General features: G+C 43.1%; 1 protein-coding gene across 4 annotated transcripts in view; it reads left to right on the top strand.

Moving 5' to 3' along the window:
- The window catches only part of TMEM229B (transmembrane protein 229B), a 69,496-nt gene extending 54,968 nt beyond the window's left edge, over positions 1 to 14,528 (top strand). For 3 of the 4 annotated variants that reach the window (XM_060263232.1, XM_060263231.1, XM_060263230.1), the window contains one exon: positions 13,270 to 14,528. In XM_060263232.1, the coding sequence (XP_060119215.1) occupies positions 13,297 to 13,800 (504 nt within the window). In that variant the 5' untranslated portion in view covers positions 13,270 to 13,296 and the 3' untranslated portion in view covers positions 13,801 to 14,528. Of the gene's footprint in view, positions 1 to 11,933; positions 12,060 to 13,269 lie in introns of those variants that run through there. The other variant, XM_060263233.1, reaches the window with a different exon arrangement.
- The last annotated feature ends 247 nt before the right edge of the window (positions 14,529 to 14,775 follow it).

Raw genomic sequence — 14,775 nt, 5'->3', positions numbered from 1 at the left:
CCCCCCCCCCCCAAGCAGTATTTTTTCTGTTGTTGTTGTTCAGGTAAACCAAATGCACAGCCTTATTCTACAGAGTTATTTCCCCTGTTCAACAGGGAAGGGAATCTTCTCTGAATGGGAGTCTCCATACACTTCTAGCCACTTTCTACCAGTTCTTCTGTCTGTGTTAAGCCACTCTCAACTAAGCCTGAAATCAGACTTTCTCAGTCAAGACAGAATTCTGACTTTCTCCAGTCAAGGCACTAATCTGACTCACTCTCCTCAGCATCCAGCTCTCTCAAGATTGTGCCTGCTCTGCTGATGCTGTCCAATCAGATTGCTCAGAGCAGCCTGTCACTCAAGGCTCTCTGGCTCTGGGAAGAATTAACCCTTCACATACCTTTTCTCTGTTTGTATAGTACTTTGAGGTTTTTTTAAAGGTTCAGTTCATCACAGGTACATAGCACTCTGTGTCACACAGTGGCCAAAATTCAGGTGTCATCAGGAGGAGGTTCACCAGTGGAGCCTGAACTCCAGAAGCCCTCCCACTGTTGCCCCCCAAGCACCAAGAATACAGAGCATGACTGCCCCAGATATAGTGTTCCATCTATACCTTATGACTAATAGCCATTGGTGGACCTCTGCTGTAATCCCCTCTTGAAGCTGTCTATGCTTGTAGCTGCCACCACTTCCTGTGGCAATGAATTCTATGTATTAATTACTTTCTGGGTGAAAATGTACTTCCTTTTATCTGTTCTAAAACTACTCCTCATTATTTCATTGTGTGCCCACAAGTTCTTGTATTGTGAGAAGATGATGATATTGGATTTATATCGCGCCCTATACTCTGAATCTCAGAGTCTCAGAGCGGTCACAATCTCCTTTACCTTCCCCCTGCATAACAGACACCCTGTGAGGTAGGTGGGGCTGAGAGAGCTCTCACAACAGCTGCCCTTTCAAGGATAACTCCTGTGAAAGCTATGGCTGACCCAAGGTCATTTCAGCAGGTGCAAGTGGAGGAGTGGGGAATCAAACCCAGTTCTCCCAGATAAGAGTCCGCACACTTAACTACGACACCAAACTGGAGTACTTCTTTCTCTGCCTTCTGTATCCCATGTATAATTTTGTAAACCTCTATCATGTCATCCCTCAGTCATCATTTCTCCAAACTAAACAGTCATGTTGTTTAACTTTTCTTCTAGGATTCTCATTTGCCTGATGGGGACAGGAGATCCCCTGATTCTGTGGGCTTGTGCCCAGTGCTGAATATCACTTCCAGAAGTGATGTCAGCATGTTACCAACATCCCTGCCCACCCCCCACAATGTCCCCAAAATCCCCCCTCCAGCAGGAGGAAAAAACATGGCAACCTTACTTTCTTCATAGGAAAAGTGTTCCATCCCCTTAAGAGAGCTAATTTGGTGTAGTAGTTAAAAGTGGCAGACTTTAATCTGGAGAACTGAGGTTGAGTCCTCACTTCTCCACATGCAACTGCTGGGTGACCTTCAATCAGTCACAGATGTTTCAGAGTTGTTCTCTCAAAAGCAGCTCACTTAGCGCTCTCTCAGCCCCATCTACCTCACAGGGTGTTTGTTGTGAGGAGAAGGAGGAAATTGTAAGCCACTCTGAGTGAAAGGCAGGGTATATTTCCAAACCTCCTCCTCCTTAGTTGCCCTTTTCTGCACTTTCTCTAGTGCTATAATATCTTTTCTGAGGTGCAGTGACCAGAATTGTACAGTTTTCCAGATGAGGTTGCACCATAGATTTATCCTACATTCCTGTTTCTGCCCTCCTCTATCCAATCTCTCAACAGTATTTGTGTCTCAACTTTTCAATTGATGGTTTTAGCTACCACTTTAAAATGAATGAATCCCCAAAGCTATTTTCCATCCTTCACTTTCCATCTTCTATCCAATAACACATCCAACTAGCATCTGATTACCTTCTCAAATGAAACCTGATAAAAACAGCTCCTTTTTCTACTGGAGACCTTCATACCTTTTTGCCAGTAGCACGACAGCAATATCACTTGTGTTTCTCAAGACTTTTGAGATCACCTGACTCCTTCCTTTTCTTTGGCCGTTTTCCCACTCACGTTTTACTGGCGCCACGACCATCCTGACGCCGGCGAATCTGCCTGGATTTCGCATCAGAAGCTCCGGCGCTCCCAGAAGCGCCGGCTACTTCCGTCGCTAAGCCAGCGCAAACGGAAATCGCAAAGATGCAGGAAAACGTTTGCGCTGGCTTAGCGACGGAAAGCGCCGGCGCTTCTGGGAGCGCCGGCGCTTCTGTTGCGAAATCCAGGCAGATTCGCCGGCGTCAGGATGGTCGTGGCGCCAGTAAAACGTGAGTGGGAAAACGGCCTTTGTCTGCATAACAGCTTGTTGTGCCAAAGGAGTCTTCAGGCTCTTCAAGATTTAGCACCCCCCCCCCCATATTTGGCTGAAACTCTCATTCATGGAGTGCCTATATGTTACTGAATTGTATTAATTACTTGATAATGAAGTCATTTTTCCATCCCTACATTTCAAGCTATTGCCAGCTTTGACAAAATAAATTTACATTCCTTAAAAAAAAAGTGTACAGAATGTGCAGATATGTACTGTACAGAACTGGTGTAAAACACAATCCTGATCATGTTTTATTTTGGTTGTTTATAGATATTGTTATAGGTACGTTGGCTAGTTGAGGAAGAATTGATTTTTAAAGGGACAGACTGGTAGAACTTATTTTTAAACAAGGACAATCAAGCAGGGCTTTTTGTAGAAAAAGCGCAGCAGGAACTCATCTGCATATTAGGCCACACCCCTGACATTTTTTGTAGAAAAGCTCAGTGGAAACTCATTTGCATATTAGGCCACACCCTCTGATGCAAAGCCAGCCAGAACTGTGTTCCTGTGTGTTCTTGCTAAAAAAACCCCTCTTGCCATTAAGTACTTTTATTTCCCAGAAAAGAAAGAAAAATTCATTTTAAATTTACAAATGGCTTTGGAAAGTCAATTATAACTTCTAATATTCAGTGGTCTCCTGACTTACTACTGTTCTTCCTTGGGAACCATTAAATGACTGTACATGCAGACTCCCAAACTTAACCTTTTATTTCTCTCACAGAGAACCAAGAACAGTTTGATGTAATTGTTCTTCTCCAAAATTTCAACCTACGGATTCATAAATGGCCATTCAGATTGCATCTAAAGGGTAGTTACTTTAGACCGCTGCTTGTATGATAAACAATTACAAAGTTGTATGGGTCCCTACTAGGCATTCCCTTGCTTGGGCTGATTGTCTCATGCTAGAGTTGCCAATCCCCAGGTGGGGAGAGGGGATCCCCCAGTTTGGAGGCCCTCCCCCTGCTTCAGGATCATCAAAAAGTGGGGGGGAGGAGGAAATGTCTGCTGGGCACTCCATTATGAAGATCAATCCCCATAAGGTATAATGGAGAATCGATTTGTGGGTAGCTGGGGCTCTGAGGGGGGGGGTTACTGTTTTTTGAGGTAGAAGCACCACATTTTCAGCATAGCATCCAATGCCTCTCCTCAAAACACCTCCAAGTTTCAAAAGGATTGGACCAGGGGCTCCAGTTCTGTGAGCCCCAAAAGAAAGTGCCACTATCCTTCATTATTTCCAAATGGAGGGACGGCATTTAAAAGGTGTGTGGTCCCTTTAAACGTGATGGCCAGAACTTCCTTTGGAGTTCAGTTGTGCTTGTCACAATTTTGCTCCTGGCTCCACCCCCAAAGTCCCCAGATATTTTTGGAATTGGACTTGGCAACCCTATCTCATGCTGATTCTACTAGTACTTAGGCCTCCATTTTGACCACTACCCTTGAGGCTGACCCAGAAACTCCAACTGGTATAGAACACAGCAGTGCGGGTCCTTACAGGGTCATTGTATACAGCACATATGCATCCTGTGCTGTGTGAACTACACTGACTTCTGGTGGAGTACTGGATCCAGTTCAAGGTTCTGATATTGACCTTTAAGACCCTAAACCAGAGGTGTCAAACATGTGGTCCAGGGGCTGAATCAGGCCCTTGGAGGGCTCCTATCAGGCCCCCGAGGAATTGGTTGTCATCTGCTTCCTTCTCCCTCTCTCTTGCTTCCTTCTGTATCACAGCTTGTTTTTCAAGGCTTGCTTGATCGCATAGGAGCTACAGAGCAAAATCTCTTTTCTCCATTGGCTGAGCCTCCTCGGGGAGGAGGGAGAGGAGAGTTTGCTTTGCCACGCTATCTCAATCGCACAGCAGAGCTACTGAGCCAAACCTCTCTTCCTTCTGTCGGCTGAGGCTCATCCCCCTCCTGGTTCCCTGGGGAAGGAAGGAAAGAGCCAGAGCTTCCTTTGCTCAGTTCTCTGGAACCCTTGGGAGAAATACAAAGAATGCACCTTTGACCAAGTGCTACTGTTTTAAGTTTTTTTTTTAAAAAAAAATCTTTAATTTCGTTTGTCTGTGCCCTTTATAAAGTTTATATCTCTGCTACCTAATCTTAAATAGGTACACGCATGGCCCAGCCCGACATGGCCTGGTCCAACAAGGTCTCATTTATGTAAGATTCGGCCCTCATAACAAATGAGTTCGACACACTTGCCCTAAACGGTCAGGGACCTACATACTTTCGTGACTGCCTCTATTGGTATACCCCTAAAAGAGTGCTGTTTGCTGCAGATCAAAATTTGGTGGTCCCTGATTCGAGAGATAGTCAGCTGTCTTCAACCAGAGCCAGGGCCTTTTCTGCCATGGCTCCAGCCTGGGGGAACTCTCTGCCTTATAACATCCATGCCCTGTGGGACCTGCTCCAACTCCACAAGGCTTACAAGGCAGAGATGTTCCACCAGGTATTTGGTTGAAGACAGTGATGGATCTATCCTGGCCCTCCACCTCTCCTTGTATGATAGTGGCGCTACTTTTTTTTAGGTGCCATCTTCTATATTTGTTTGCTACTGTTTTAAAATCTGTTTTAAAGTATTGTTTTATGCCTATGTTGTACATTGCTTTGAACCTGCTTGCTGGGGGAGGGCAGTTGAAAAATCAGTTTCAGTGAAGTTGCACCTAATTGGGGGACATGTTCAGCTTCCTTTCTCCGGGGTCATAAGCAATATGTGCAACTTTTCTGAGATTCCACACAAAAAAGCCCTGAGAAAGAATGCATTAACTCTCCATGCATGGATCCAGAGGTATTAGCCATGTTAGACTGTTGCTGCAAAATAGTAACGTGTCCAGTAGCACCTTTAAGACTAACAAATTTTATTGTAGCATAAGCTTTCAAGAAACACAGATCTCTTTATCAGATGCATATTGTATGTGCATATGTCTGTTTGGAAGTACATAATTTGAGTGGTGGCTCTTCTCTGTGAGTATACCTACTTGCTCAGTCCTGCAGTCTTAAGGATCCAGCACAAAGAGAAAAAAATAAGTGGTTTTGCTGGTTCCTTATGATGTAGCAAGACTACTTCCTCTACATTCTGTAGAACAGCTTTTCACTTAAAAAAACTGATTTGGGCACCTTATTTTTTTAAAAAACAAAAGAGTTCAAGGAACAGAAGTTCAACTGAATGAATATACACTAAAATAACTAGCTAAATCAGCAGCTGATTCACTGATTAATACATCTGCTATTGGCTTCTGAATTAGGGTTGCCAAGTCCAATTCAAGAAATATCTGGGGACTTTGGGGGTGGAACCAGGAGACATTAGGGGTGGAGCCAAGATCAAGGCTATGACAAGCATAATTGAACTCCAAGGGAGTTCTGGCCATCACATTTAAAGGGACGGCACACCTTTTCAATTCCTTTCTTCCATAGGAAATAATGAAGGATAGGGGCACCTTCTTTTGGGGCTCATAGAAATGGACCCTCTGGTCCAATCTTTTTGAAACTTGGGGGGTATTTTGGGGAGAGGCACTAGATGTTATACTGAAAGTTTGGTGCCTCTACCCCAAAACAACAGCGCCCCCAGAGCCCCATATACCCATGGATCAATTCTCCATGATTTTCTATGGGAATAAATCTCCATAGGGAATAATAGAGTTCCCAGCAGACATTTCCCTCCCCTCCCCTCGCTTTCTGACGACCCTGAAGCGGGGGGGGGGGGGGGCTCCAACCCGGGGGATCCCCTGCCCCCACCTGGGGATTGGCAACCCTATTCTGAATGTGAGTATAGGGTTGCCAAACCTAACAGGCCAGGAGACTTTTCCATTTCCTAAAATAAATAAAAATACAGCAGTGCAGTTCCCCTGAATACAGTCTTCATTCCCTCATACCTCAACAGCTGGCTGCACTTCCATTTCCTCTCTCTCTGGCTGGACTTCCACTTCCTCCTTGACTCCATTCAGCCTGCCTCCAAAGATTTAAAGGCACGGACACCTTTCAAAAAGCAAGCCCTTCCCAAGAGTCTTCTAAGCCTTCCAAGGTGGAAAGGCACATATGGTGGCTGTGGAGGCAGGGCTTTCCCCCGCCGGCCAGCTGACTGGGGGCAGGAAGCAGCCTGCTAAACCGGCGGATCCCCCGCTGGGACCTGGGGATTGGCAAGCCTAATGTGGGAGGAAGCTGGACTCACTGCACTGTGTAACAACTTGTGACACCTAGGAAAAAGCAAGAGTCCAGTGGCACCTTAAGGACCAACAAAATTTATGGCAGGGTTTGAGCTTTCATGAGTCACTGCTCACTTCTTCAGATACTTGTGACTCCTTATTTGGTATGTCTATCTGCCCCAAGTGTGCTCGGGAAACGAAGTTGCAACAGTTTCACATGCACTCTGTTAATGAGAAAGCAACTTCTCAGAAATTTACTGATCCATTAGAAAAAACAGAGTCCTTTGGGACTCTATTTTTTATGTTCTGTCAGTCTTTTAGTTCATTTCACACACAGCCAGGCAAAAGATCTTAGGTGGATCATGCTTACTTCTGCTGCCCAAATCGTAGGTTTCTTTTTCATTTTTACTTTTGTCATGCAGTCACAATAATTACATGGCTGCTTGCCTTAATCAGTGCCAGTCAGTTAGTAGATTAATGACTATCACTAAATTTAGTAATTTTTAAAGGATTATGTGTGCCAATAGTCCTGATAAGTGAGGGAGTTTGAGAGTCTTGCTGAGAATCCATATTGTCTCCCTTTTTCTGAGGTCCCGCAAGCCTTTCCTTGTTTAGTCATTAGGAAACAGGACAAAATGTCTTTTAGCCATTATAAATGGGGGAGAGCTGCTGATGTCTAAAAATCTCGAACATCCCTGCCTTTTTGGCTTAACTAGATAATTGGATTCCTATAATCATCTTTGATCATTCCTTTTTATTCATCTGCTTACTGAATGGATTTTAGAGGCAGTCAGCTCCTCAAATGAAGTACAGAATGTACTGGACTGGGCATTAGATAGGCCGAGGAAGTTGAATTTTATATAAAGGAAAAGAAGCAAACATTGACAAAAAAATACACAAGTAGATGGTATGCATTTCCCTACCTGACCTGGATTTTCCATAGTTCAAGTACAGAACAAAGAGGGTTTTTTGCCATTTTTTATCTCTGTCTTTTCTTACTAATTAAGATTGTAAGCCTTCTGGAAAAAACATTACATCACCATACTGGCAACATTATTCTCTTAAGTGTATAGTCCTTACTATCTGTGGGAACTGTGTGATAGACATAAATGGGATGCAACCTGCAGAGAGAGAGTTTTGTACATTAATGCTGCTTTCAGTGAGGTGAATCCACAGCTTTTGTGCTGATGGAAAAAGGGAAGAAGGGTCCCCTTTGACTCCCCAGAAAAGTTATACTGCATATTATGGGGTCTGCATGGACAAAAGCCATGTGAAACAAGATCTGTGAAAGGGTGGGAATTGGCCAGGATTGAATGGGAAAGCTGTTTGCATCCATCTAAGTAAATACAAGAAAGCTGGTGGCTTGGGACTCTGTTCAGTATTAGTAAGAGTGAGGGCCAATTCACAAAGTTCTTGAGTGTTGGTTGACCACAAGGGTTTTGCATTTGATGCTCACCAGGACATTCGTGCCTCCCAGATTAGTGCCCTTTCTCTTTACAACTGTAGTGTGTGTGTAGAAGCAACTTCAACCTTTCTCCGCATACCATTTTCACTTCCTCAAGCCACCCTGTGGAGCTACTCTCATGAGCAGCTTGAAGAAAAGAGTGGGGTGGATGGGGGCAAGGGTCGAAGCCACTCCTACCCTTTCAGAGTGGTTGCAAAGAGAATAGGCACACATGAGCCTGGGAGGCTCAGATCTCCCACTGAATGTCTTACACAAAGTCCCTTTGTCATCCATCAACAAACACAAAGATGTGAATCAGCCCTGAGTTATTGAGGTGTATCCAGGACACATTTTAAATTAAGTGAACATATGCTTATGGTATATCTGCTTATGGTATAATATCTGCTTATGGTATAATATCTGCTTATGGTAGTTGAGCCAGTTTGGTGTAGTGGTTAAGTGTGCAGATTCTGATCTGGGAGGACCAAGTTTGATTCTGCATTCCTGCACCTGCTGAGTGACCTTGGGTCAGTCACAGTTCTTTGAAAGCTCTCTCAGCCTTACCTACCTCACAAGGTGCCTGCTGTGGGGGAGGGGAAGGAAAAGGAGATTGTAAGCCGCTCTGAGACTACAAATGAACGGCGGGATCAAAATTCAATTTCCTCCTTCTTGAAGCTTCTTCCTGTTCCTGCAGTGAAAGGAATGGTCATTAATAAATGTTCTCAATTACCTGAAACTTAGATGTTTCTCTGAGGCAGTAATTCTGTGTACGTCTCCTATGCAGAACTCAGATATTTAACCATTGTTGAGCTAGTGTCTTCGGATCAATGTCAGTCAGTGTGGAAACAGTCATAAGCACAAGAAAAGTGGTCTCTGGCAAAGAGACAGGATCCTAGCATCTGTTGGCTTCCATCTAGTCAGAAAACTCTATCTGTAACCACAACTGAAGTGAGCACAGACTACCAATAAGTACAGTTTGCACCTTAGGCAGGTTGCATCACAGGTGGGTTATCCTTTTGCACCAACAAATCAATAGAAACACAGCAGCATCTTTTTGTTTATTAATTACAATTTTTTAGTCACCTCTCTCCACATAGTAGGTTCAAGGTGGTTTATATGCATGTTTCCAAGTATGTATAATAGTAACAAAAATAAAACCATAAATCAGCATCCTCATCTTTAAACAGCTCATATCTGTAACCCATAAAAATAGCAAAAACCCTCCAGAACAGTTTTAGTTGCCTTCCTAACTGTAGACAAGGCAAGGGCAGCTCTTGTATCATCTGGCACCCCAGTCCACAGGATTGGGGGAAGCCACTGCAAATGCCCTAGAACACCCCGTAATCAATCAAAAGTCTCTATAGGATGGTACAGAGAGGAACTGCTGGGAAGAAAAGAGTTGGCTCACAGAGAGGGATGGTCCTTCTAATTTCCTCCATTCTTTTAATGACAAGCTTTTAAATCACATGTACTTTTAAAAATTAATTTAGTAATGCAAATGAAGGACGGCTGTTTTGAGATTAACAGTCATTCTCCAAACATTACCCATACTGCTCTGTGAATCTGAAATATGCTCCAAAGAGTTTGATCTTATTCATTCTTATTTCTAATTATGGAGATGTTGGTATTCCATTAATTTTATTTATTTAGTAAATTTCTATCCTGCTCCCTCTCCCCTGAATGGCGCTCTGGGCAGCTAACAGCATATATAATACACCCAATAAAAACAATACAAAAGAATACAATAAGTAAACTTTAAAAATATAAAACAAGTAAAAATCTATTCACTATCAAGCAGGGTAGGATGCGTGCATGGTGAAGACATAGTTAAAACATAGCAGATGCCTGATGGACACTCAAAGGCCATCCAAAAAAGAGCAGCCTTACATACCCTGTGGAACCTAGGGAGGTCCCACAAGGCAGGCACCTTGTCAGTCAGCTGGTTCCACAGGACAGGGCCCTCACTTTTGTTGATCCAAGGTGGACAGTTTATGGTGTTGGTCAGTAAGTGCTGTTGTGATGAGGGAGGATCATGCCAGGAGAAGTGATCCTGAAGATATGAGGGTCTTGGGCCATTTAGGGCCTTAAAAGTAGGTACCAACACATTGAACTGGCACTGGAAACTAATTGGGAGCCAGTACAGCTGCTGTAAGATAGGTGTTATATGGGTTATATGTGAATAACATACCCAAAAGGTTTTCCCCAGGAGACAAAGTATAAAATTTTCTTTGTTTCCCATTATTGGTGCTTCTGGAAGTCTTATTTATTCTGGCTTCTTTCCATTCATACAACTATTTGCATGGGTATAGCTAGAGGCTATTTGGCAGGGAGGGAAAGATTGGGAGTAACATCTTGCCAGCTGTAACATCTTGATGTTTGATTTCTATTCCTGCTGCAGGTATACAGCTTGTGCATGGCCAGAGCTGTGAACAACAAGAGCCAAATTGTGCTTTGATTCTTAGACTGTGGCTCACAATCTGGGGCTTTGGATGAGCCAACCACTGAATCCAAGACCAGACAAAGACATAGGGTTTTTTTTGGAGGGGGGGGCATTTATAGAATATTCTTTATGATCATGGGCCACTTTAGGTCTCTTCTGGGAATAGAGTGAAGTACAGATATTTTAAAACTATCAGTATCTATTTAATTAATGTGCTTTGCGCGCACAGCGTGATGACGTCACCCAGAAGTGATGTCATTGCACAGGGCACATCATGCTGGGAATGCTCTAGGAATCATGGTAAACCTCTGTGTAACCATAGAGTTTTTTACCATGAATCCTAGAGCATCCCTGATGCAACATGCTCTGTGCGATGATGTCACTTCTGGGTGATGTCATCACACAGGGCATGTTGTGCAATGACGGGGCTCTTTGGGGGCAGGGATTCCCCTGGTGGCCTGCTCCATGCTGGCGGGTCGGGACCCTACAAACCGGGGGATGCCCTGGCCCTGGTTGGAGCTTGGCAGCCCTACTAATGTAGGACATAAATGCTTAACATAAATGCTCAAAAGCAAATCAATAATACTGTTCAAAAGCAAATCAACAATACTTACATTTTGCACCAGGTCTTAAGCACTGATCAGCACCAAGTTCAGGTTCCATGTTCCCTCTTCTCCAGTCAGTACATGACTGACTGTTCCAAGACACACTGGCTTATGATATCTGAAAATGATGCTGCAGTGTTTGTCCACTCAATAATGTAATTTACCCTGTCAGTGTGTGGAGTTTCTGAAGTCTCTCATTTCTGCAACATGTTCCACTTCAGTCACCTTCCTTATTTCTTTTTCTGTCTTTAGACTCACCATCATGTTCTGGCCATGCCCACAATACTATATCCTCAGTTTTAAGTTACCTGTCACGCCTGGTATCTCCACTCACAGTGATTCTAAGGAGTTTCACCCTCCTGGGTGTTCTATGTTTATGCCCTTTTCAACATTCAGAACAACACCACCCCCAGTAGAATTTCTGTCTGGGGATAACTGTATTGATTTCCGTCTACCAGGTTTCTAAAATGCCTGATATATGTGTTCGCATTTAGCACTGAGCCCTCTAGCTCCCCTTCTGCATACAAAGCAGATGTTCCACCACAGCCCCACAGCCCTCCTCCTCCATATTGCTCTCTTGTAATATGTATTTTCTATTACTAATAGGTTGTTTGCAATAGATTGTGGGGATTTGCAAAAGGAGGACTATATTCTCCATACAACTTTTTGTCCTAATGAAAATTTTTAGTAAAGCAGTAAAGATGTTCAGTGATTAGCAGTTAATGATGAAAGTGTCTCCACAAGGTCTACTTTGGTGCATAGGGATGAAGGAGAAAAAAAGTGAAACATAACAGTTTAAGCATATTGTTACCTAGTTTATTCCCAGGGCAATGGAGTGGTTGTGACTTCATCAGTGATGATAACAAGCCTCAAAGAGGCCAATTAAGATCTCTTGGTAGTAGTAGAGATAGCATACCATATTCAGGAGGGCAAGGATTGGCTAGTAGCCTAAACATGTCTCACTATAAGGGATTGATTTTGAGGTTTTTTAAATTATGAAATGGAGGAAAGATGTGGCAGTTTAGCACAGGCTTCATCTCACATGGAGAACTATTTGATATCAAGTAAGCATTTGGCCCTTATGCCTGCCTTTCTATCTGACAATGACCGCAGTTTTTTCTTGAACTGTCAAGTTGCCCTGACCTAGATGGCCCAGGCTAGACAGATCTCCTTGGCTCTTAGAAGCTAAGCAGAGTAGGCCCTGGTTAGTACCATGATGGGAGACTACCATGGAAGTTCAGAGTTGCTATGCAGAGGCAGGCAACAACAAACCACCTGGATATGTCTCTTGCCTTCTAAACCATGAGGTTTCATAAGTCAGCTGCAACTTAACTTTTTCACCATCCAAGTTGAAAAAGGCACAATGTATCCTGTTTTCCTTTTTTGTGCCTTTTGCTGCAGGCTCTCTCCATTCAGTATTGGCTTACTGTCAGTGGTCACTAACTCACTAACTCAATAGTCTGCCTTTTTGTTCTTTGTGTCATTTGCCAAATGTATTTCACATTTTATTTTTTTGTTTTTCTTATATTTTTCTCTGTTGCTATCTTATACTCCTCTTCATACCTCCTTCACTTTTTATTTCTTGAAATCTTCCAGTCTGGTTTCTAGATCACAAAAAGGGGGAGGGGAGGCTCTTCAATTAAACAAAATAATTATTTACTGATTTCTTCTTATGTTTGAGAGAGTGTAAAATATTGGACCTACTGGCACGTGCATTTATGTACAAAAGCCTCCACATTAAAATTATTCATACAGCATGGAACTTTGTATCTGTCGTAAACTTGCTCCCACCGCTAGCTGTGAGGATAACTTGCTTTCCACACATGTGTAAGCCAGCATTCTGTTACAGTGTATTTTGGTTCTGAATATATTCAAAGCATTTACACAAACGGGAGGAGGCAAATATTGTTCTTGATACTGTATTTAGTAAAATGCAAGTCTGGGTCCCCCCCCCCCTCCCCAGGTGTGCTATAAAAAAAGAGGTCATCTTAAATTTGTATGCAGGTTACAGTAATAAAAAAATTTTTAAGAACATTTTTAAGTAGGGATGCCTCACATTCAGGGTCATCTTCAAGTAAACATGGATAATTCTCTTCTTAAAAGGTACTCCTAAGTCCCTGTTCTGATTTTGGGCATGCCATTTTGAGGATCTGTCTGCAAATCTGTGATCTGTCCTACTTCTCTTACATAACATCCATATTTGAATGTCAGCATGATAAGACCTGGTGCTGGAAACCTTATTTACAAAGTCTTTATTTTTTCCCTCCGTTATAGAGTTCCTGCTGGGGACTGTGTGGAAGGATGGCAGCAGCAGAACCCTTGACTGCTTTCTCCCGGTGGTACCTCTATGCCATTCATGGCTACTTCTGCGAGGTGATGTTCACAGCTGCCTGGGAGTTTGTGGTCAATTTCAACTGGAAGTTTCCAGGTGTCACCAGTGTATGGGCACTCTTCATCTATGGCACTTCCATCCTCATTGTAGAAAAGATGTATCTGTATCTGAAGGACAAGTGTAACATACTAGTGCGCTGCCTCATTTATACCCTGTGGACGTATTTATGGGAGTTCACCACTGGCTTCATTCTGCGTCAGTTTGATGCCTGCCCTTGGGACTATTCACAATTTGACTTGAACTTCATGGGCCTCATTACGCTGGAGTATGCAATTCCATGGTTCTGTGCAGCATTTATCATGGAACAGCTGGTTATCAGAAACACACTGCGTTTACGGTTTGATGAGAATGCTGAACCAGGGATTCCCACTGTTCCCATAACCTTGGCCAATGGCCATGTGAAGACTAACTGAATAGTAACTTAGGGCTGCACTTTGACTAAATTGAATCTCCTGCCCCCTTATTAGAGACCTGTAATGATGGCTTCAAAAGCAAAACTCCTGCTTCCTGTATGATAAAGAAATCTCCTTCTGTTGGAGGTGTGCATGAAAAAGTGGAACCAGTAGATTTTCTATGGATTTTACTTTTTTTTTTTAAACTGCAAGTAGCACTGCCAGCTACCTGTTGGCTAGATAGTTTCTGACTTGTAACTTACTATATGAACAGTCCTATTACCTGCATTTTACTGCATATGTAAAAAAAGATAAATGCTAGTATAGCTTGTATGAAAACAACAACACACAAGTTACTAAAATTGGCACAGATGCCCCTGTTAACTTAGTGATTGGCTTATATTCCATTAGGCAATATTCAGGTGCTTGCTTGCAACCAATACCTCCCATGGGACCTGAGATGCTGCAGGGTCAAAGAAGAACCAACATCTTGATGAGATAGCCCAACAGTGGCAGTCTACCGGGGAGGTAGAATTTGCCCTCTTGTGTGCACTTCCTAAGGCTTTTTTATTGCACCATAGTATATGGTATTATGGTGCTGGACATCTTGCTGGATTTATATGAAAAAAAATTACTTTTCAAATCATCCATTCTGATGCCCATTACAGAGCTTGTTTTCCCATTCCCATCTCCCCCCCTCTCTCTCTCTCTCTCTCTCTCTCTCTCTCAAATAAAGACCTGTTCTGCTGGATTAATTTTATTATTGTTGTACACGGTGAATTTTGGTCAAGTGGCCAGAAGTGAGAGGAAAATGGCTGAAGTCTTCCCTGCTTCTTATCTTTACTCTTTGTAGTGGAACTCAACAGAAGGGCTGCTTCAGGTCTGATTCTTGCTACCCCCTTAGCCTCTGTTCACATCACCAGGATATTCTCTCCTTCCCAAGGAATTCTGTTCCCTATGATACTGATGGCTATAAAAATGGATAATTGGTCCTGG

Source organism: Heteronotia binoei, chromosome 21 (assembly GCF_032191835.1).
Source record: "Heteronotia binoei isolate CCM8104 ecotype False Entrance Well chromosome 21, APGP_CSIRO_Hbin_v1, whole genome shotgun sequence".
In the NCBI taxonomy this organism is placed as follows: Eukaryota; Metazoa; Chordata; class Lepidosauria; order Squamata; family Gekkonidae; genus Heteronotia; species Heteronotia binoei.
Note: the sequence above shows the minus strand (reverse complement) of the source record. Positions and strands in the feature narration are given on the sequence as shown.